Consider the following 23,216-nt stretch of genomic DNA (forward strand, 5'->3'; position numbering starts at 1 on the left):
GCTACCGAGGGTCGCGGACGGGCGCCTCTCCTCAGCCGTTCGCCTCCGCATTCGCTTCCGCAGCTTCGTCACCGCGGCTGTCGCTCCGTTTCCCGCTTCTCTCACAGCATTCTCGCCCCGAAAAAATCCCACCGTTTAAATTATTGGCGCCTTGTTTGGATTTTGTCCCGAAACTGCTCGATTTTCACGTTTGTTCCGCTTACAAAGTAACTGGGCGGGAAAAAGCTGGCTGTGCCGAATCTGCCGAGCCGGAATCGCCCCTGGGGATCCTCGTCGCGAATATGCTTCTGTCAATATCAAAGCTATGTAAAAACAGGAAATGAATAAGAAGGTCCCTGTTTAAGGCAGACGAGTTATTTGTATTTGTGCTTAGGTTTTGTTTGGTTGGGGTTTTTTTATTGCATTTTCTCCCTCGCGTTGCGGGCGGTGCCGAATGTGCGGCGGTGAAGCGGCAGGGCGGTAAACAGCCAACCGCCCCGGCCGCGGGCTGGCCCGGGAGGCGTCATGGCGGCGGGGGGCCTGGCGGGGCTGCTGCCCGCCCAGACCCAGCTGGAGTACGCCCTGCTGGACGCCGACACAGCCCAGGAGAAGGAGAACCTGGTCTACCAGTACCTGAAGAAGATGGACAGCCGGGAGCGGGACCTAGCGGTGCCCGAGCTCGGCGGAGGTGGGTGGCGGGGCCCGAGCGGGCCAGGCCCCGCGGCGGAGCGCGGCCAGGCGGCGGCTGCGGGCTCCCCCCGGGGGCGGCTGAGTGCTGGCGCTCCCCTGTGGCGCTCTCCGGGGAGTTCCGCGGCCTGCGAGGGCCGGGTTACCGGCCCCCTGAGCCGCTTCTTTAAAAGGCTCTTCTACTTACAGGAAATGTCACTGCTGAAAGCACCAGGAGCAAAGGACAAGAAAAAAAGAGCCCCTTTATAAGTGGTCCCCCTGCTACTGGTTGCAAAACCCCGTTTTTTAAAGCCTGTGCTAAATCTCTGCTAGCTTCATTAATTTACTTTTTTTTAATATGTATAAAGCCTGTCCCATCTGTAGTGGGAACCTTACCAAGTCCTGCAGCTTTCTCCTGAGCTCCCCTCTTTTTGCTGCGGCTGTTTAGGATGTTTCCCGGCTCTCTCTCCCCATGACTTACCTGTGCTTGTCAGTTTTCATGTCGCTGGTAACACAGACTGTGCTGGGGATGTCATCATGCTCCAGTGGAGTGCCCATCTCCCTTTCACACTTCCTTTTCTCTTCTGCTAAGTGTGAAATCAAAGGTTAAGTCTTGTAAGGTCTTACAAGCCCTGCTCAGGGTCCTTTTGGACTTAGTGAGACTCTGCAGCTGTGGGAGCTCACATCTGACTGCAAGACAAGAGACCTCAGGAGGTAAACTTCAGGGTTAAAATCATATGTGTATCATGGGAATGAATGCTGACTTCATCAATGGAGCAAAGTGAATCCTCTTTCTGTCTAGATTTAGACCCCTGGATTCAATTTTCACTTCTGTCATTCGCTTTGTTTCACTTCCTGTGTTCTGTCAAGCCTTATTTTCTCTCTAAAAAGAGCTCAAATAAGTAGCCAATATTTTTCATTTGCAGTGTGTTTTTATATAAAATATTTTAATTCTAGTGAAAAAGAGAAATGCTGCAAAATAAATTACCTATTCTTTTCTTTCAAAAAGTAAACAGTAAAGCAGTTATACTGTGGAAATAACACACATACTTGATGAATTATTCTCATTATTGTCTCCAAATCTGAATGTGTGTGTATCTGTTTATAAATACATGGACATAGACATCAGTCCTCCACAGACAAGCTTTCTGCTGACTTCAGCAGCAGTAACTTCTCCTGGGGCAGTAAGAACTTAGTTTACTGAAACTGACAGAGTGGAAGTTTTGAGGATATTTAGATTACTCAGCGTATACTGTTTAAAAAAAAGGCCTTCAAAGCTTTGCACTGTATCAACTATCTTTTTTTGCCCCATTTTTTCCAGAAATGTTAAGTGATAATAACAGCAGGCTGTATTCTAGGATATTTATTTATTGTCTTGATGTCAGTTGCTAAAAGTAGAGGAACAGCAGTTACCAGTGAGAGAAGAATGCTTTCGTGTCTCATATAAAGTGGTTAAAATAAATGACCAGTAGTAGTATCAGGTATATCTGAAAAGGTTGTACTTCTTCCCATCTAATAGAATTAGTTTAAATGTCATTGCAAACTTTAAAAATCAAGACCAAAACTATAAACACAAAATTATTTCAGTCATCTCTTTACAAAACTGTTGGAAAAATCATTAAGAGTTTAACAGGTTTTTTTAATTCACTAGGATTTATATGAATTTTAAAAAATCAATTGTTTTCCATTGTTAGGGGTTGAATAATGTAGATAATGTTTTAAAATGTATGATAATTGTTCTGAGGCTTGTATATTCTTTCAACTAAGAGGTGCCTATTTAAATATATAAACTGTACTTTCAGTATCACAGTAAATCTTGTTAATATTTATTTTTGTTTACTGATTATGAAGAATTGTGGAACATAAGGGTGACTTGGATAAATATAAGGCTTTTGGTTTGCTTTTCTACCTACATAGAAAGGGATGTTGAAGTTTAGGTTTTTTAAGTTAAATGTACCAGGAACATTATATGGTGGTATGTCATTTATGTATGTTGCCCTTCCCTTAACTGGTTATCGCTGTTTTCTGAATTCCAGATCTACAGTGGTTAAACACTGAAGGTCCTATTTCTCTTCACAAAGACCTTTGTGGAAAAGTTGTGGTGTTGGATTTCTTTACTTACTGCTGCATCAATTGCTTGCACCTGCTGCCTGATCTCCACGCATTAGAGCACCAGTACTCTGATAAAGGTAAAAGTGCTTTGGCTTACTTAGAATAGAATTTCCTGGCAGTGTTGCAGGCAGAGTAGCTGAGTCACTTTGTTGCTGGTTACTAAACAGTTGGCAAAATTTCAGGGGAACCTAAAAATGTCTTCTAATCTTTTAAGCAGCCTAAAAAAGGTGACTGTGTATACTGCCATCACATTTTTAAATGGGGTTAAATAAGGTATCTGTTGTGTCCATGTAATTAAAGAAACAGGTTATGCGCTTAAAGCCCAAATCTGATATCCTAATGAATAAAGCTATTAGCAAAAAGCTACACAAGGGTGTAAGATATGGGCTTAGAATTGTATGTAACCATCTACGCTTAACCTAGGAACCAATTCTGAGAAGAATATAGTAAAGGTGGTAGGATGGATATCGTTAAGATTACTTGTTTTTTTCTGTTCTAACTGAAATGGCAATATATGTAAGCTTGGTTTAGGATTTCTTTGGTATTGGCATCATGTTATATACCAGTAATAGTTCTGTGTTCTAGAGAGGGAATTAAACTCTTTAAAGTCACATCTGAGATGAAATCTATCTCTCTCTGAGTGAATAAAAATGCAGGGTAATTACTATTTAGAATGCAGTCTCTTGTCACCATGATGACTTGTCAGAGATAAGCTGTGGTCTTGCGCAGAATGTATCAGCTACTCACTTATCTTGGATATTTTAATAGACTGAATAGTGAGATGAAGAACAGTGTTATTTTCAGCCCTAAAAATATTGTATTAAATATAATGTATATGTAGTAAATAACATTATCTTACAGTGTTTAAGTCTCTGATTCTCTATTGGCATTTCTGAAGGGGTTTAGTTTTGGCAGCATTTATTTTCATGTGTTACCTTCTTTCACTAGAAAAAGAAATTACAATGTCTTTGAAATTTCAAGTTCTTTAAATAGTTCACATACGTGCTAGGTTTACATAGTGCCTTACAGGAGACTCACATAAAGAAATTTTTCTACTTTGGAAAGTGTAGCTGATTGCTTTGGAGAAATTTGAGATCTGGTAAAATATTTCAGATATGAAGATCCTTAATAATGAAAAACTCATGGCATTTTTTTGAGAAGGAGGCATTTTTAAGTGGAAGATGGTTAGCAAATGGTAAGTGGACTGTGGTGGATATCAGGCATACTGGGAAGAAGGGCTAGGTTGAGATTTCAGAAGCTTACATTGATGTTCATAGAATTAATACCTTTAAATTATAAACATTTTTGTTATAGTGTTACTGTATTAATATGCCTGTCATATCCTTAATCTGTTTTTTAAGACAAAGCTGTTAAATCAGTTGACAACAAAATACTCATTTTAACAACCTTTCCCCACAAGCTTTCTCTTTGAAGTATTTGACCATACACTGTTGTAGAAGAGGCTGCAGCACTCAGGACTGAACTGAAGGTCCACTTGGAGATAGAGGTTTTGTTTGACTTGTATTAAACTTCCTGTCATAGGAGTTATTACTTAAAGAAAGTACTTTGCTGATAGGTGATAAATTCTTTTTGCATTTGAGCTATTTTTATAAGTTCTTTTTGGATTTGAGCTATCCTCTTCCTACAGGGACCAGTGTAAGAAAAAAGATACTTGGGGTGAGTGGAGGTAAAAGGAAAGAAGAGCAGGTGTGTGCAGCATTAATCTTAAATTTAATCCATTAGGAAACAGGATAGCAGGATTCAGGAAGATTCAGGAAGAGATTAAGGTGTTTGACGGTTCAAACAAAAAGAAAAAGATTCTTTTTTTAACTATAGACAACCTTTTGGTTGTTTTCTGCTGTTTTCATGTTTTGATTGTCAGATTATTTAATCTTTCTCTGCTGTGCTAAATTTGTAAATGTTAACATTACAATAATATGTATGATATATCAAGGCAGTAAGGGTTGTATTTTTTTAAGCCATAGAGAAATCCTTCAGTAGATGGTCTTATGTCAATGTGCATCTTCTTCACCAAGGGCAAATGTGATTTCCTAATCACTAGGAGAAAGAGAAGGGGAGAGTTGTTGACTTGAGAAACTTGCAAAAAATAGAAGTTGAAGAATAAAGCTAAAGTAGAAAGGATGTCAGCCATATCAAAAAGTGCTTTAAGAATGTCTAGATATATTAGTGCAGGTATCTTGGTATTCAGCCTTATTCTGCAGTTTCATTCTGTTTTAATCACTTTGATATTTATTTACACATTTCATGTATATATTTACCGTGCCATAGAAGTGACAGAGGGTGCTGACCTAGCAGACAGTTAATGTCAGAATGAAAACAGGCATCTTAACTCTGACAAAGCATCTTTCTCATAATGCATTTGGATCTTTAATTGAATGTTTGAAGGAATGTTGCCTATACTTTTCTGCAGAGCTAAGAACAAACCTCAGTATTGACATAATGTCTTTTTTTGATTGTAAATTGTGTGCTTACGTTTTTGGTACTCTTGATTACTTTTCTTATGTGGTTCAAATGCCCTTTTACATGGAGCCTGTTGCAACTTCAGCAGTGTGATCATCAGACACAAGAAGTCTGAACACCAGGAACTGTAGTTTTAGGGTGATCCTAAACCATTATATGTATCATTGTACATATGTACATAGTTCTGTTGTCTGGAACTTCAGGTGGTCTGTTTCAGAATGAAAACTGCTTTCCATAGGATCAAATGTCACCTAACATCTTTATCTGATATGTTCTCACTGCTATCTTCAGTGGTGCTATTTCTGTATTTCAAGTGGCATTCAGAAAGTTATTTTAAAACGCAGTGCATATTCAGTTCATGTTATCAGCAGTCCAGAAATGACTTCTATAAGAGGGAGTGCTTTTTAATATTCAGAAATAGCTTGGCTTAAATCCAGTGTTGTGCTCTGTTATAATCCTTCAAAGAAAGTTTTAAACGGTGTGCATATTCTTTTATCTCAGCATAGCATCCGTCTGTTTCCACAAGAATTTTCTTCATGAGAGAATGTTTTAATTTACTTGTGCTGTTTAGGTGTTAAGTATAGAATTGTCTTTCTAGCTTTAATGGTATTTTTGAAAGGCAAACATAGGCACTGCTGCTGATCCTGTTACAGTTAAAATATTTGACCTGCTGTTTGGAGTTAAACAATGAATGATGCTACAACTTCAGCTGTCTGATATTGAAACATGCTGCACCTATAGGATTGATAAAGGCTGTATCAGAGTGATTTTTTAAATTCTATATTTGTGAAATTGTTATATTCAACCAAGTCTTTCATTGTGCAGCACTTTATTTACCCTTTCCTGTTGTCACATTGAAGATTATGTTCTTCTCCATTAACTGTTTTATGGTTGAGGAGAAGGGCTAAAAGAAAAAAATAGTTTTCTGTTTCTCTGTAACTGAATAAAAAGACAACTTGAGATTAAATTATTTTTTTTAGAAGGAAACAAACTCATCCGAGCTCAAATAGTACAACTATTTAAGACCTGAAATATTTGCCTTTCTTACATTTCTACCACAAAACCAGAGGTGAGGGTAGAACATAGATGTCCAGGTAGCCAGATTGCACCTCTACTGTGAAGGTAGGAGAAAAAGCATGAAATTAAACACCACATTTCATTCCAAACCATGTCCTTGGGTGCAGTTGTTGTAGTTGTTACTTTTGGGGCCCTGGTTCAGGCCCTCACTGGCAGAGGGCAGGTTTCACTGTTCTTGCAATGGCAAACTCCACTGACTGCAACTGCAGGGCTTTTGGACTGTTCTACAAAAGCATCTTATTTTTACATATTTGCTTGAAGTTTTACAAATAGTTAAGCCATTTAATGGATTAGGTGGTAAATGCCAAATAACGGTAATGATCTGATGTATAAACTTCCCGTTTAGAATGAATTGTTGTGTGGCATCTAACAATTGATGCTAAATGAAATAAAATATGTGGACTTATTGTGGAAAAAAGTACACTTCGTGTGGATTAAAAATGAAAATGTTAGACTGCTAAATAAATAAATTTATTTTCTTTCATTAGGAGAAAGGTGCATTATGCAAGCTGCAAAAAGTTATCTGTGGGTGGCTTTCCTTCTCAGGGAACTAATTCTGGATTTTGATAATTGCAACTGGAAAAGTAAAGAGAGAAAAACTAGAGTAAAGAGGAGTACTGTTCTAGCAACTCTGAGAAGCTAGAAGATGAGAAATAAATTTGTTAGCAAGGTGACTGAAGACATTTAGATTATGTTTTGGTTCGATTCGTGATAAACTGATGAAGTCTCTTCCTGTTGTAACAAATAGCTATATTTGAATAACAAAATTGCCTTCTAAAAATTGTTTCTGCTACTACAAGGAGCTGAAACAGTTCATACTCTCAAGTTTTCTTAAAGCTTTGCTGAGAAAACATTTATTTAAAGAATTGCCTTTTCCAGATGAGTTTCCTTTCAGAAGGGCTATTTCCATTGGCTGTTGTTTAGGGTAAAGCGTAACAATATTAGAGTAAGCACCAAATAACATAACTTGCTTACTTAGAGATGCACATTGCACATCTGCCTTTACCCTTTATAACTAGAGTATATCCTGCTTATCTAACTTCAGTAGCTTTTCAACCAAGCCTATTTTGTCTGTAGGAGCACAATATAGTGTTTTGCATTGCAGCGAGTATTTGAGCACAAATTATTCTGATTTAAGAACCTTTTGAAGTTCTTCAAGGATCTACACTCATATTGTAGAGTATAAGCATCATTAGAATTGGAGTAGTTTGCCACCATGCCACCCTGTACAGACTCCAAGTCTTCGCTTTTTGGTATTACTGGAAAAATATGGTACTGTAAGGAATCTACCTGTAGACATTGGTGACGTGGGAAGGAAGGAAATGCCACAGATAATTGAATGCTACTGATAAAAGCATTTATAAATGCTAAATAAATATATAAATACTTTTCCCCACTGGACTGGGTGGAAAAAAAAAAAGAGAAACTACTTTTTTTTTGTTGTGTCAAAATAATTTCTAATACTGCAGCAAAATTAACTCAAATTGGGTGTCTACTCTAAGGATATTTTCCTTGCCCATTTAATTTCACTCCTGTCCTCAAAGTAACACAAAAGGTCATGTGAAAGTTTAGAACTTTCACTTGGACAAAGGTAGAAAGGTCCCAGTTGTTATTTGTGGTTACAAAATACTTGCACTGTCCAGAAGCATGATTGATTTTTGGATAAGTAGTAAGGTTAGTGTCTAAGGATTTCCATTAGATTAATAGTTGTGGTTTAAAATTATTGCGGCTTTCTACGACTGCATGGGTACTGTTGTTACCTTTCTTACTTCAGTTACAATTGATAAGTTGCTTTGACTATAACAAGATTATGCTTATGGTTAATAGTATTTTTTAAATACAAAGTGAGATGAAGTATGGTATTGATGTGATATGCAGTTTACTTCATTTGTTGGAGATTATACTAGTGAAACATAATTTAAAGCCCTGAAAAAGGATGCAGGTCCCTTTGGGGGGTTTCTTTCTCTCTTGTATTTTTGCTCCTAGAAAGTACTGAAAAGCAGCCTGACTGAAGGCAGGCTCTTCATTCTTTTTTTGTTGCATAGGAAGGGGCTGTTTACATAATAATCTAAATGGGGTGGAAGTAGATTTATTTCTTATCACAAGGGAAAAGCAGCTGAAGTCTGAGCCATAGATTTTTATTTCTGTGTTTGAATTTTGTAAAACTAAGAAAATAAGCAAACAATTCAAGGAAGCTCACAATTATGTGTGTTTGATCAATTTTAAGGTTGGTATTATGTATGCAGTGTATATAAGCAGAATTATATTACATTATACTTATTCCTTCATTCCAGGATTTCAAGTGCAATTATCCATGCTGTGGGAAAACCTAAACTCTTCATTATTAACCAAATACAGAAATGAAGTTAAACATTTTAAGGAGAGGGGAAAAAATCAATGATTTAATCCTCCTCTTTTCCTGACTTTTTTTTCTTTCTTTCTGGTTTTTGTGGGGTTTTTTTTTGTTGTTTTTGTTTTGGTGGGTTTGGGTTTTTTTGGGTGTGGTGTGTGTGTGAGAAAAAGCGTTCAAGCCTGCCTGGTTTGTAACAAGTGGTATTTGTCATTTTGTCTTAGTTGTCAGTGCTGCCTTTTTATTTGAAATCTAGAATACTGTAATGATTTCAGAGTTTATACTTTATTTTTTCACTGCTTATCTAGAGTTAGATATGCCAAGGTAACTTGGGACTTCGAGAGTTCAGTGTTTACTTGTGATTCCTAGTTAACTGTTGAAAAGAATTCATTTCCTACAACACCATAGCTGTGTATAAGAATCAAAGGACAAAAAGGTATCATAAACATCTGGAAAAAATGAAAGTATCAGTTGACCTGCTACAACTTACCCAAAATTATTTTTAATGTATTTTCTACCTTAGAATGTAGAGGTTCAGGAGCTAAGAACAATTTATGACATACTAGATCTCAACCAGCTGGGGAAGTAATGGTCCTCAAGTTCAGTAATTTTACTGAAATAATATTTCAGAGTTTTGGTATTCTGTACACCTAGCTATCTGTGCTCCTACTGCGATGTAATTCCTTTTTGTTTGTTCAGGTCTTCTCCTTCTGGAAAGCAGTCAGTCATATTGTGAGATCACTGTGCCTCATTTTTACTTCTTTTTTTTATTCAAATACGAATATGTTCCAATGCATGACTTTATTTTTCCTTTCAGATGGTCTTATTATTGTTGGTGTCCACTCAGCAAAATTCCCCAATGAAAAAGTTCTGGATAACATTAAAAGTGCCGTTTTGAGGTATAATATTGTCCACCCTGTAGTAAATGATGCAGATGCAACACTGTGGCATGAACTAGAAGTGTCCTGCTGGCCAACTCTGGTCATTCTCGGGCCTCGTGGAAATATGCTGTTTTCCCTTGTTGGAGAGGGACACAGAGAGAAGTTGTTTTTATTTACTTCTATGACGCTGAAATTCTACAAGGAGAGGGGACAAATCAAAGATAACAGCATTGGAATAAAGCTATACAGAGATTCCCTCCCACCTTCTCCTCTGCTGTTTCCTGGCAAAGTGACCGTAGATAATTCAGGAGAAAGGCTTGTAATAGCAGACACTGGACATCATAGAATTTTGGTTACTCAAAAAAATGGACAAATTCTACACACTATTGGAGGTAAGGGTATATTAATATTATTACAGTAATTTTAGTTTAGGAGTAGAGTATGTTTGCTGGGCCTACTAGGCTGATTCTTCTCTTAGAGGACCTAGCAGTTTATGAGCATTGCCAGATTATTATTTTTCTACTAAAATCACTTTTACTGGATGTGAGGGGTATATAGTATATATAGTACCATCAGTGGGAGACTCTTAATGCAGTTGATTGAGATGTCTAATTTTTCTGCTTTGTTCTGTTGACTAAAGTTTGTATTATCATGTGATATCCAATATGAATTACAAAAAATACATTTTGTATTCTTCTGAAAGAGTTGCAAATGGGTTTAGATCGAAGGACATACATAACATCCAGCAACAAGGTAGGGAAAAGAAAAAAGACAGTAGTGCCTGCCTTTCAAATAGAAGAAATGAATGTTGAATTGTGGTGGTATGTGGGGAGGGTTTTGGTGTGGTTTTTTTCATTTGGTCATTGTTTGGTTTTCGGGTTTCTCTTGATGAAGAACGTTCTTCTGTAGGATTCCCTTCTGGTTTTTAGAGAAGGGGAGAATTATTAAGAACAGTGGCATTAAACTGGTACATAGGCACCTGAAAATGAAGTTGCCTTAGTATATATGAAAAGGCCTGTGTTCTCACACACAAGGTGTACCATATAAACAAGTTATGAAAACAGTGAAAGTTAAGTGTTTTAAATTTAGTTACATTTGTTACAAAGTTTATGTTAGTAACATTTAGGCTTTAAAAAACTCTAACTGTTTTTGTAAAATTACTCTCTGTTTTACAATGTAAATCAAGAAAATTTCCATGCTTTATTCTTTCATAAATGAAACTTTCAGACTTGTTCTTTTTTTATATTGGTACAGTGGTGAAAGTTACATCTTAATGCACCAAGTACATAGCTGTTAGGACAGTCCACTTACAAGCAACTGTAGTAAACAGATTTAGGAAGTGGTTGAATCCCCAGATCTTTGAAACCAGCAGTTCATTTGTGTCTCAGAATCAGAAGCTGTACACAGAAGTGTCCTGTATTACTTAGTATGGTATTGGCCGATGCCTGTGCCATGACAGGATCCTACAAACTTGATAAAAATATCAATGGCACTGCTGTTTAAATAAAGGAAGAAACTTTCTCACTATTTGAAGTAACAGTGCATTGGATAGACAAATTATACAAGTTAACCTGATACAGGCATTACTCTTAAGACCCTTCTCCTATGGGAAGTGCAGACAGGATTTCTTATGACAGAAGTGTGAGAATTTGGTTTCTGTTTGATATGTGAGATGAGGTTTCTGCTGACAAGCTACCCTTTAGTGTTCTGGGATAGTCATCAAACAGCAATTCAGAGGGAAGTGTCCTAACCTCTGAACTGGTACCCCTCCCTTCTGTGGCACTCTGTGCTATTCCCTTCCCTGGGGATGTGCACCCTAACGCTTACAAGGGGAGGTACTGGAATCTGACACACCAGCACCTCAGTCCTTTGTGGTTGTTAAGGTCTAAATTGTCTTCTGACAGTAGGTGTAAAAGTCTGTGTATTTCAGTGACTCAGTTGAATGATTCAGTGGGCAGAAGGTAATGTAATGAAGTTGATAATACAGTAATAAATGTGGGCATACACAAAGGTTGAAATTTCTATATTTGCATCATAAATCATGATGCACACATAACTCATATCTAAATGTCTTCTGCTGACACATACTGTTAATGACTTTAAATGTTACTCCCTCTGAAATATGCTTACCTTCATACTGTTATATTCACATCATGTTCCTTTCTATTTCTTGGTTGTTCTGTGCAGAAGACTCACTTCATCATTCTCACTGTTCTTTTCTGTAATTAGTTCTATGTCATCTTTTTCATAATTATTATTATTAATGAAAAAATGCTGCTAATCAAATATTAGTTTAATTTGTGATTACATCAAAATCTAAACCATTGAAATGGAGTTGAACTTCGGAAATTGAAGGTTTTCCTGCTGGCTTGCTTTGATGTAGTTGGGAATAAAAAAAAAGATTTAATTTTTCTTTTCTGTCTTCTGTTGTTGCTGTTGACCTTTAGTGCAAGGGAACAGGAACAGTTTAGACCCCTATTAAGACTTCTCTTTGGAAGATGAGGTTGAAGAAGCAGAGGAGTTGTGGAGAATGAGTTCAAAACGTCATAGTACCAGTCTATTGTAATTACATACCACAGTGACTAAAATGAGACTACACAAAGTATTAATAATGTAAACTCTAGAAGGTGCTGTGAAAGCATCTCTTAGAATATGTAATTCTCTTATGAGTTTAAATGTACGCACTTTATAATATTTTTCTTTTCTACAATTACTTTCAAGTTTGCTTTGTTTCATTTATAGGTCCAAACAGTGGAAGGAGAGATGGAAGGTTTTCAGAGGCAGCTTTCAACTCGCCACAAGGGATTGCTATAAAAAATAATGTTATTTATGTAGCTGATACAGAAAATCACCTAATTAGAAAGGTATATTTTCTGTAATGAACTTCAGCATTTAATCTCATACCTTATTCTACTTACACAGGTAAAAACTGACTACTCTCCAAATACCCTCAACATCAGGAAGGAAATTTGGCCCAATATCTTATAAATAAATGCTGTTGAAAATTGACCACTTTCCAAATACCCTCAACATCAGGAAGGAAATTTGGCCCAATATCTTATAAACAAATGCTGTTGCACAGTTTGTTTTTTAAAGGGCTGCATATACTTTTGTGCTTCCTTTCAAATTAATGAAATGCACTACTTGTTCTAGCATAACTGATTTTTCTTTTTTTTTTTTTTTTTTTTTTTTCTGGTGACTCTTACTTTCCTGTTACGAGAAACATCTATTCTTAGTACTGGAAGTAAAAAATGTTTTTGTTTTACTTCCAGTACTATCAGATTCTTATCTAAAGTTATTGTACTGTGATGGTTCAGTGAATATCTAAACTTCTGTTAGCTGTTTGAGTATCTAAAGTACAGTTACCTGCTTTAATATCAGAATTCTCGGCATATGGATTTTTTTTGATTAAATGTTTGCAAGGTTTTATCATGTAAGAGTGTTATGCTTCAGATTATATAGTCATTGGATCTTACATTTGATTAGGTCAAATTTAGAATAATGGGAAGTTGTTTGTTGAAGCAATAGAATAGTGCCTCATTATTAAGTATTTTATGCATCTCAGAAAAGATTTTGTACTCAGATCCTCACCAGTATGTCTGAATTGTGATCAGAGGAAGTACATCCTTCCCTAATTTGTACTGTTAACGTGCCTTTGTACTGTCAGCCATGTTCATTGTGTTTTATTTAAAGGCACTAGTCCACAAACTCCCTGCACTGTATTCACTGTAGCTGGCTACCAGGTCTTATCCTGGAAAGGACCCAAGCTCCCTGTTGGTAAAGAAACATGTTACTAAAAATGAGTAGTTTGCATCTAGGTCATTATCTTAGTCATACTCATCACTGTAGCCTAAGGACTGCAGGAAATGAAGTGTTGCAGGTAGCAAAGACAGCTCAGAAACGTCTGAAGATCTGGGTTGTACTACTTCAGCATTTTTCATGATAATTCCCTCTCATTGAATGTGCCATGAGGGTATCCAAGAATTAAAGTAATACAACAGCTACAGGACATACTTTCAAATGTTTCTGCAGGCCATGGGCCTTGCAAAAAGAGTCTAGCTACAGATTATAAAATTTTGTGTGTGAAAGACTCCCTTTTTACATGAGCTTCACAATAAATTCATGAGAGGTATTGGAAGTCACTTAGAAAGTAACCAGAGGGGATTTAGGTTGCAGAAATGAAATAAAATATAAACATTTACTCTAGGGCATGAAATGAACTGCAAAAATAACGTTTTATACAGGTTATTTAGAAATGGATGATAGTGTTACACTAGTTGAATTTTTATGTTGTATTCCTATAGAAGTTTAAAATAAAACATCCACATCCATTGTCTGAGTATTTTTCTAGAAAATTTTGATGCTTTCTTCTACAACAGCTCAGCAAACCTTTACAGAGCAGTGTTAATGTTTTTTGCATGTGGAAGAAAATTCCAGGCACATGTTTTTCGTGCTGCTTGCTGCTTCCCCCTTCCCCTCCACCAACACATCGGGAAGTGTTGTGGTAAAATTAATTATTTTCCTACATAAACAAATACCTGAAATTTGTTCTTTATTTATCAGCAAAAAATCTCCAGTTTTGATATTAGCTTGAATTATCTGTAATTGCAATCAAGTTAATTTTGTACATTCAGTGTATATAATTTTGCTTCTTGTAGATTGACCTGGAATTAGAGGTGGTGACCACGGTTGCAGGCATTGGGATACAAGGTGTTGATAAGGAAGGTGGAGCAAAAGCAGAAGAACAGCCTATCAGCTCTCCGTGGGATGTGGTCTTTGGAAATTCAAGTATTGTATCAGTTGAGCTTTTAACATCTCATATTTACACATGCATGACTGTTTACTAGATGTTTTCCTGTTTTGGTGATAGTCTGAGATACGAAAAAGTACAGGTTTACTTTACAACCGAGTCTGAAAAACAGTGGTTTCATTTGCAAGTGATAACTGCAGTTCTGCTTTGGATCCTGAAAAAATGTGAACTGTTACTTGCTACAAAAGAATTTTTCTTCCATCAAGTTATGTGACTGGTCCAAATACAAAAGGCAATTGTGATTGCTTTTGTTAGGCCAGCGCTTAATGCCAGAATCACTTAAGAAGCAGCTATGTTTTACAGGAAGTGAGCTTTGTCTAGAAGTTCCTTTCCTTGACTATACAGACATGTCTAACCACTTGTAAATATTTGAATTTAGGAAATAAAAATAATTTTAGTTGAAGATGTCTGTTTATTCCTGTTTAGGTGACATGAAATCATTAGACTCTACATTATGACAGAGTTGATCAGATAGGAGAGGAATACCTAAGAAAAAACCTTGCAAGCGTGAAGGGGTAAAAATTAAATCTTTGCATAATAGGGTGCAAAAATCAGCTTCTGAGGATTTAAGTAGCTTGCTTTCCTGATTCACTTTACACACCTGAGCTTGACATCACATAACTGCCGTGCTTTCAACTGTTACTAACTGTGAGTTGGTACTCTCTTTTCTCGTGTTTCCATTTCAGTATAATTTAGAACAGGGGTCCTCAAACTACAGCCCACGGGCTGGATACCGCCCCCCAGGGTCCTCAATCCGGCCCCCGGTATTTACAGACACCCCCGACCCCCCCACCAGGGGTTGTGGGGGGAAACCAAGCAGCCGCAGATGACTGCCTGCCACTTCATCCGCGCGCCGGCCCCCTGGTTAAAAAGTTTGAGGACCCCTGATTCAGAATCTGTGGGTGCCAGTTTCTTAACAATGACAGAACAGTGCTTTAATGTGGTGTAAAACCCTTGGGTCAGTATTTCAGGCATAAAAATTGACTTCCAGTATTGAGATTTCTTGAATCTGCAGATGAATGGTGGGGGGAAGTAGCACTATTTAAGTCTAATATCTTTAAATGAGAGATGCTTGCAAGATTAGTAAATTAAAACACTTTAGTGACCTGGAAGCATTTCTTACAGTCTTGGATCAGTTACAAAGGAGGAAAACACACTCGGATTAATTTTAAGGGAACCTGAAGCTAGTTCAGAAATGCTGATTGCATAAAAGTCTTCTGGTACAAATACGTTGTCAGTATAGATAGTGTACCACCAGCAGCCTTGATGACTTAAATAAGCAACCAGCAACAATTTTTAGATTTAACAGTTTTAGTAACACGTCTTCTACAACAACATCAATAAACAAACAAACAAACAAAAAAGGCACTTTTTTCAAAGGCTTTGTTAATGACCCTTACAATCTGTGTTAAGCATATAGAATCCTACTTGTAAGAGAAAGAGGACCTTAAAGAGAATCTCACTGGGTGTGAGTTGCTGTTAATGAAGGTGTGACTTCTGCTGAACTTTATCCAATCTGATTTTCCTTTTGTGAGCCAGTAGACCGTTGTGTGACTAGATGGCATAGTTTTCAAGGTGTCTTGAACCAGCAAGCTGATCTTCATGGGATGTTATTGCAGAGCTGTTTCACAGATCAGCAAAGGAGGAGACTAATAACCCATCAGTGCTTCAGAAACTTAAGCTGATTAACAGAACTATTCAAAATATCCTATAATTTTACTTTTCATTTTTCATGATGCTTTCATCTGCTTCTGCCATTAGTTGAGTATCTGTTGATACTTTATAATTTTGAGAGCTCTGCTTGTTAAATGTTAATTGATATGATTGTTATCAACATGAACATAGTAATCACTGAATTAGTCACCTGTAGAGGATTAGTCATCTGCACCGTTCAACACTGCTGAATTTTTATAAGTATTTACATGAAAATCAGATCTTCTGAATGCACTCTGGCCAGACCAGTATAGATTTTTTCATATTCAAATTAGAACCTACCAGTCAGCTGTCTCTTTAGATCTCTACAAAATACAACACAACCTGTCAGTTATGAAGAGATTAAATCAATTTGAATTCCTTCTTTGAGAGGATAATAGGCCAAATACATAAAATGGGGGGGTGAGTGTAGGGGGGGTGTGGGCTTTCAGTTTCTTTGGAAGATTTTGTTCATTACGGTTTTGTGTGAGTAAAGTAAGCTAGGAAAAATGGAAGGTATTGTAATAGCTATATAAAACTCTTTAGAAAACTGTATCCAGAGAGAGTTGTCAAAATGGAAGGTTATAGTTAGTAGAATGCTAACAGGAATTTGTCCCAGAGCACAAGGAACCAGGACTGTCTCTGCAGTGTGTTTACAGCATAGACGCTGTCATGAGCTGCAGTCACTTCTTAAAGTTTGTTACCAGACATCAAAATAGTTTGTCAACACTGCAGCAGAGCTTGTCAGATTGTATTGTTACTGCAAATTGCTTGAGCCTGGTGGGATCTTCTGTTACTATCCAGTATATCATGGGATGCATTTGTTGTTCAGTAAATGCATGCAGAGCACAGTGTTGTAGGGAATCTTCACTGTCCTGGGCAGAGACCCAGCCTTCTGTTGGTGATTCTCGATGTGCTCTTCTACAAGTAGCTACCCTGTTGTCCGTATATTAAAACTGGTATGTCAATGTCTATGCCTTTGGATGGATGGAGTAATTGATGAGAATTTCAAAAATTACTTTTGTTCACATCCATACAGCAGTGCCCATTTTTACTGTATGCTTGTATGTATCTCTGTGCAAGTTGCAGGAGGTAATGTATACTTCAAAAACTTTGGTTCATTATTACAAAATCTATGAGTTTTTTGTTAACTGGTGTGGCATATGGGAAATACCATCACACTTTCCCATTTTCCTCAGATCTGTGTAACTTAAACTGTGTACAAGAGGCATTTTTTCTTTTCAGAAGATGGATTTATGGATTTTAAACAAGTGATCCTTCTGTGATTTTCTTTTCAATGTCCAAAGCCATGCTATCCAGAACATGAAAGAGAGGAAAAAAAAAAAGAAGTTTAAGCTGTTTATGTACTACACTAGATAGTATTGAACAGCTTATGCTGACCTTTTTCAAAGTCTCAAAAGGAAAGGCTACCTCTTAAGAGAAAAAAAAAATCTGTATCATTTATATTTCTTGAGTTTACTGCTACATACAGTTTAGAGTATGTATTGATCAATTTAAAAACTTCATTGTTTGCATTTTAAAATACTAATGTATAGTTTGTTGTGAAATTAAAAATATAGAGAAAAAAGTTTATGAGGGCAGAGATAAGTTAATACTCAGAACAGATACTACAAAGTAGCATGCTTTTAAGCATCCTCATAGTATTCTGTGAGATAATAGGCTTTTGTTTCCCCATTTTATACAGATGTGAAGTCTGAGGCAAAGAGGCTAAGTGATTGTGAAATACCATTTAAAAGAATGTTGGCTCAAATGTCTCTAAGGTAGGGGAGTTAATGGAGACAAAACACATGGTGGGATTCAGGCAGACAGTATTCTTCCTTGTCATCTCTTTTATTTCCTTAGTTGTGGCCGCTGAGCTTGTGTTTTACCCTCCCCCTTCAAAATTCTTGAATGAACTCCATGGATTAAATTCTGGCTTCGTTAAAGCTGGTGCTGAAATTTGCATTGACACAGATTGTGCAGGAAATACAGTGGGAGGGCCAGCAGCTTAAAAATACGTTATTAAATTGCTGTGTGCTTTTTTAGTTTTCTCTGTTGTCCCCTTCTATTTTTATGCAGTGGGTGTTGAAAGCAAGTGATACTTAATGCACAGTTGATCTGAGCGTGAAATGTTCTTGATAGCTGCATTCTTGCTGGAAGGAATGGGACAATGACCTGTGCTTGGTGACATAACTGTGTGTTTCACATTCCAAAATCTGGTCTTAAAATGCATGATTGTAATCTATTTATAGAAACTCCCAAGTACAGTATTGACCATGCTTTCAGTAAACTCATTGGAAATTTTTACGTCAATTTAGGTTTTACGTAGATATTATTTAAATGAAAGTACAGTACCTTATCATACTGGTACAATTTTTATATCCCTTTTAAGGAAAAAGTATGTAAGATTTTTTTTTTCCCCCTCTCCATGTTTCTTCTAGAGTGTTTTGTAGTACCACTGCATTCCAGAGGAAGCACTTTTTCTTTTTCAGTTATCCATGGTGATTCTTCCCTAACTCTACAAAAAGATAAAGCAATAATCACTTCAGCAATAAGCAGTTAGAACTTCCTGAGAGAGCTCAGACCATATATGAACAGTTTTTGTCTGAACTGTCTGTATCTTGAGCGTGTGCTTTCTACACGTTACTCTTCTTTTTCCTTCTAGTCTGGTCTCATTCTGGCATTGAAGCTGTAGCCTCCACTGTCCTGTGAAGAATATTCCTTGGTAGTAGCTGAAGATAAAAGAGCTGCTTTTGTGATCATCGGGGATTAATTAGGAATTGTTTTTATGGACAACTCAGAATTTGAATTGCTGTAAACATATGTGGCATATGTAGTATGACTGCATGATGTAGCAATGTAAACTTACTTGGAATGCAAAAGGCATTCTCATCTCTTTAGCAGTTCCTCAAAGCTACCTCATTGAGCTTTGGGCTGTGTCTGCCCTCACACAAGTTCAGTTCCACAGAAGATCATGTTAGCAATGACATTGACATCAAACAGCATTGTCTGTCTTTTCTTCTTGAACTATATCCTAAATATACTTGTAAATGGCAATTATTTTTTATTGAAGAAATTTGAAATTTCAAAGAAAAATAACTTCTTCATTAAAGATAGAGCTGAAGTGGAAGACTTATTACAGGATTTTATTCCTGTGTTAGAACTGCTTAAGGAGAAAAAGTCTCTTGAGAAATAAGATATTCAGAAGTTGCAGTGAAGCAGGATGTTACCTCGTCTTGCTTTGGGAGGACTTCTGAAGCACGCTGTTCCTCTGTATATTGTCTGAGTGGGTCAGCCAGCTTCATACTGTTGGCTGAATCACAGAGAGACACAAATAGATTTAACTGAAATCTTCACATATCCTAACATAACAGTTTTTAACTGTTCTCATTTTGATGCTAAAAGTGCTTTCAAATATGGAATGTGGGTTTTGGGGGTCAGGGGAAACTGCGGTGCTGAAGTACTCCCAAGTGTATGCGTTTACTGTGCTTAAATAGAAATGAATAAAACACATAACCAGACTTAGCTTTTTCTGTAGTTAAAGTGATGTATCCTGACATTAAATAATCTAAGTTAGTTCTTTCATGTTAATAACTGCTATTACTTTGGATCTTTTTGAAGTATTTGCTGCCATGACAGTCAGCCTGAATCAGAAAACTCAGGAAAGAAAGGGAAAATATTTAATTATAGTCATCATTTTTAGCTCCCTATTACCTCCCATTGTATGATATCCCCTTGGTATCTATGTCCAAGGATTTTCCTTGATGAGAGGGGAGGTGTGTTAACTAATGAGGAAAATTCCAGAAGCATTTTGTTTCATAAAGGGTTATCCTGTTTTCACAATGCAACACTATGTGAAAGAGCGCCAGGTAGCATAGGGAAAAAAGAAGAAAATTAACTTTTATTCCTCTGAAAAGAATGATGTGTACTAGTGACAGTCCAGACTTAGGGTGCTAAAGCATACCTTTGAGGCTTTGCTATCTCTGTCTCACTGGGGAAGAGTGATGATTCTGTAGCTTTTCTGTCAGGTTTGGATTTAATTGGCTAAACTTCCACTGACTTAAGTGAAGGCAAAACTCACATTCACATGTGTACATAGGCAGCGTGCCTGTCTGTAAACTGGAGGGCATATTGTATAGCCCTTTTTGCCTCCAGTGTTTTTTCAGAGGATGAGTGTACCAACAGACCTCTTCCTTGTTATTTTTTTTAAAGACAAAATTAGTAGGCAAGAATAATATTTTCAAACTTCAGCCTATTTAGAAAATGTCAGTGGTGCCAGCCACAAAATATAACGTGATTCCCAGGCTTTTAATTCCCGGACTGGGAGTAAGCATGCAGTCCCCAGACAAGGAAGCTGGAAGTGTTGGTAGTCCTGGGAATGGAATCTCTTCAAATACATTTTGCTGTTGACTGGTGTGAAATACTTTTCTGTGTGTTCAGATTGACAGGCAGCTAATGGTTAAAAGTATTACTGAATTGTTTAAAGTTGTGTATGTGTACAAACAGGACTGTGTATTCTTAAAACATAGGTACATAGCAGAGGCAGATTCAGGAAGTGAGTCATTGTATAATAACTGAAGCACTGTATAATACAAAATGCCAGTGCATTCAGAGCTCTATTTCATTATTAGGGGATCTTTGTAACAGAAGTATGTCACATTTGCAAGCTATACTTTGCTTCGATAGAGGCAGCACTAAAGATAAGAATGCACATACCCTAATAAGGAGAAACTACACTGGGTTTTTAAAACAGCTTGAGATAGGTTGGAATGCACTGCTTAATTGAATAAATGTAAAAAGAATTGCTTTGTTCTTTTATGTTGTTTCATACTAAATTATTTTAAAATCATTTTTTCCATTCAAGGATGATAAGCAGTTATGATAATGATGGTATTACCATAATTTTAGCATGCTGGTTCTGCCTGGCCCCCTTCTCCTCTGAGAACAGTACAAGGATGACAGTGGTGACATGTCCTCAAACTGTTCTGTCCTTAAAGAAGAGTTTTTTCTGTCTTTTGTTCCAGAACGTAAAGCATTAAACTCTGTAGTGTCAGGACTGTTGTGTGATAAAATACCTTGACTGTGCAACTATAGGCATTGTTTTTACTTTTCTGGTTTTGTTTTTTATTAAAGTTCTGATATATTTTCCACAATTCAGCATGCTTGTGCTGTTCCCATGCTTGCATCCATTCTCTTTGTTCTAATTGCCATCTGGTAGAAAATATTTAAGTAGCATTAAAATTTATGATGGTTATGGAGGTCTTCCTTGTTTTTCCTGTCTTGTTCTGTTAGTTGAAGAAAGGATCTTCTCTTTATTGATCTTACATATTCAGTAAAATTTGAAATTAATATTGATACTTCTTTCCTGTGTCTCATATTTGATAAGCCTTTCAATGTGCAGAATTAGAGTAAGAAACCTTTTCAATTTTTCAGTATGTAGCTGTCACCAAGGGAGTTTTCAGTGGGTAGAATTAGAGAATTGGATAGGTGAATGGAACCCATTTTTCTAAAGTGCTCAGTTCAAGTCTTACTCCTTCACTTCATTGGTGGATGAAGTGAATATTAAATAATTAACAAAGCACTTTTTGTGATGCCTCAGAATGAACTGCACAGCATAGCAAGATAAAAAGCTCACTTTCTGAACTGACCATGGTTTTAGCATTATTCAGTCTGGGATACTCAGAATAGTAGCATCTGGAAAGTGCAAGATACGCATCATGGAAACAAAATCCTGAACCTGAACATGTACTCTATAGGAAGTAGTGAAATGATTTCATAGGCCATTTTCTCAACTTAAATCTCTTAGAAACAAGCTCTAAGCAAAGGTGATTCCAGGTATTTTTGGCATTGCCAGTACTTTGGTAACATCTCTGGTGACTCATAAAATGTATGTTTTCAAACTCATTTGCAAATTTGCAAAGTAAGAACTCTTAGGTGCTTTGGCAATTTAACTTTTGTTCTTGGAGCTCTAGTTTGTTTAAAAATATGGAGCCACGTGGAGGTGCAGGAGGGAGTCAGCAGAGTTCCTTTGATCACAGTGTTGGAAACCTTTATCTTGATCCAAGAAGCAGAAAAGGCTGAAGGCGAACTGTTAAAATGATACCAGTACTACTATGAAGAGGGCTCACAGTATGAGAAATTGAATCTGGAGACAGAAGGATGCTTTTTTCCCCCTCTTGCAGTGTGTAATGAAGGAAAGGTTTAGGATTAGAAGAACAGCAGGATCTCAGGTAGGGGAATGGTGTTAATTTAATTTTAGGAATACTGATTTGGACTAACTTCTCAGGTTTAGAGTGATTGTGAGCATTTTACATAAAATTGCTTTCATTTTAAAATTCCAGAATATGGGGAGGAGGTATCCATCAGATCGTTTGCAGGGGCAGCTATGAGATGCATAATATTTTATAAGTTCTTGTGAATAAAAACTTCCTGTGAGCAATTTGAAGGTATGTTTCTGATGAGTGCCTAACAGTTATTCCAAAACCTGATACATTCATTCAGAAAAACATTTTAATGTTGTCTCTGACTAGATGGGACAGTTGTATACAGTGTGCATAGATTAGTATGGTGTTAGGAAAACAACAGTGTTGCCATTTTAATGCAGTTTTAAAATACCAACTTTCTGGTTCTTAAGATTTTCAGAAAAGGCTAAGATAAATTTCTTCTGGATTTGGGGGGGGGGGGGGTTGTTTTTTTTTAATTGTCTTTCACAATTTGTCTTATGTGTTCTTGTGCTGTAATATGATATGTTTAAAGCTATAGAACACTTACACATTTTTGCTTTCCGTTTGCATAATTATATTTGTGAAGTATTATCTGGGAAAGCTTCATGTAATTTCTAGATTTGGATTGGTGGATAGTAGTTTTATCCGTGGAGTTGAAAAACCTAGATGCTTGACACGTACTTGGACACTTCTTGATCAGAAGATCACTGTTCCGCAGATCTGCATCTTGTGTTTGTGATACCACATGTACATGTGCATAAGGGAGAACAACGTGAAAACTGCATGGTTAGTGGAAGGGGAAATGAGTAATTGCCCACATCGCATCTCATGTTTGAATAAACAGCGGTTGTTGCTTTCCAGAGCATAAATCTACATGAAATGCAAGCATCAGTTACCCTTATCTTAAAAAATTATGTCCTCTGTATATAATGTACAATGATACT

The 23,216-nt window shown here is 36.9% G+C and overlaps 1 protein-coding gene across 1 annotated transcript in view; it reads left to right on the forward strand.

The window, feature by feature from the left end:
- Positions 1 to 60: 60 nt before the first annotated feature.
- The window catches only part of NHLRC2 (NHL repeat containing 2), a 37,248-nt gene continuing 14,092 nt past the window's right edge, over positions 61 to 23,216 (forward strand). The window contains exons 1-5 of the mRNA XM_080403292.1: positions 61 to 667; positions 2,682 to 2,834; positions 9,483 to 9,938; positions 12,289 to 12,410; positions 14,205 to 14,334. Of these exons, the coding sequence (XP_080259418.1) occupies positions 505 to 667; positions 2,682 to 2,834; positions 9,483 to 9,938; positions 12,289 to 12,410; positions 14,205 to 14,334 (1,024 nt within the window). The 5' untranslated portion in view covers positions 61 to 504. The remainder of the gene's footprint in view (positions 668 to 2,681; positions 2,835 to 9,482; positions 9,939 to 12,288; positions 12,411 to 14,204; positions 14,335 to 23,216) is intronic.

The sequence above is a fragment of the Falco punctatus genome, assembly GCF_963210335.1.
Source record: "Falco punctatus genome assembly, chromosome: 9".
Lineage (NCBI taxonomy): Eukaryota > Metazoa > Chordata > Aves > Falconiformes > Falconidae > Falco > Falco punctatus.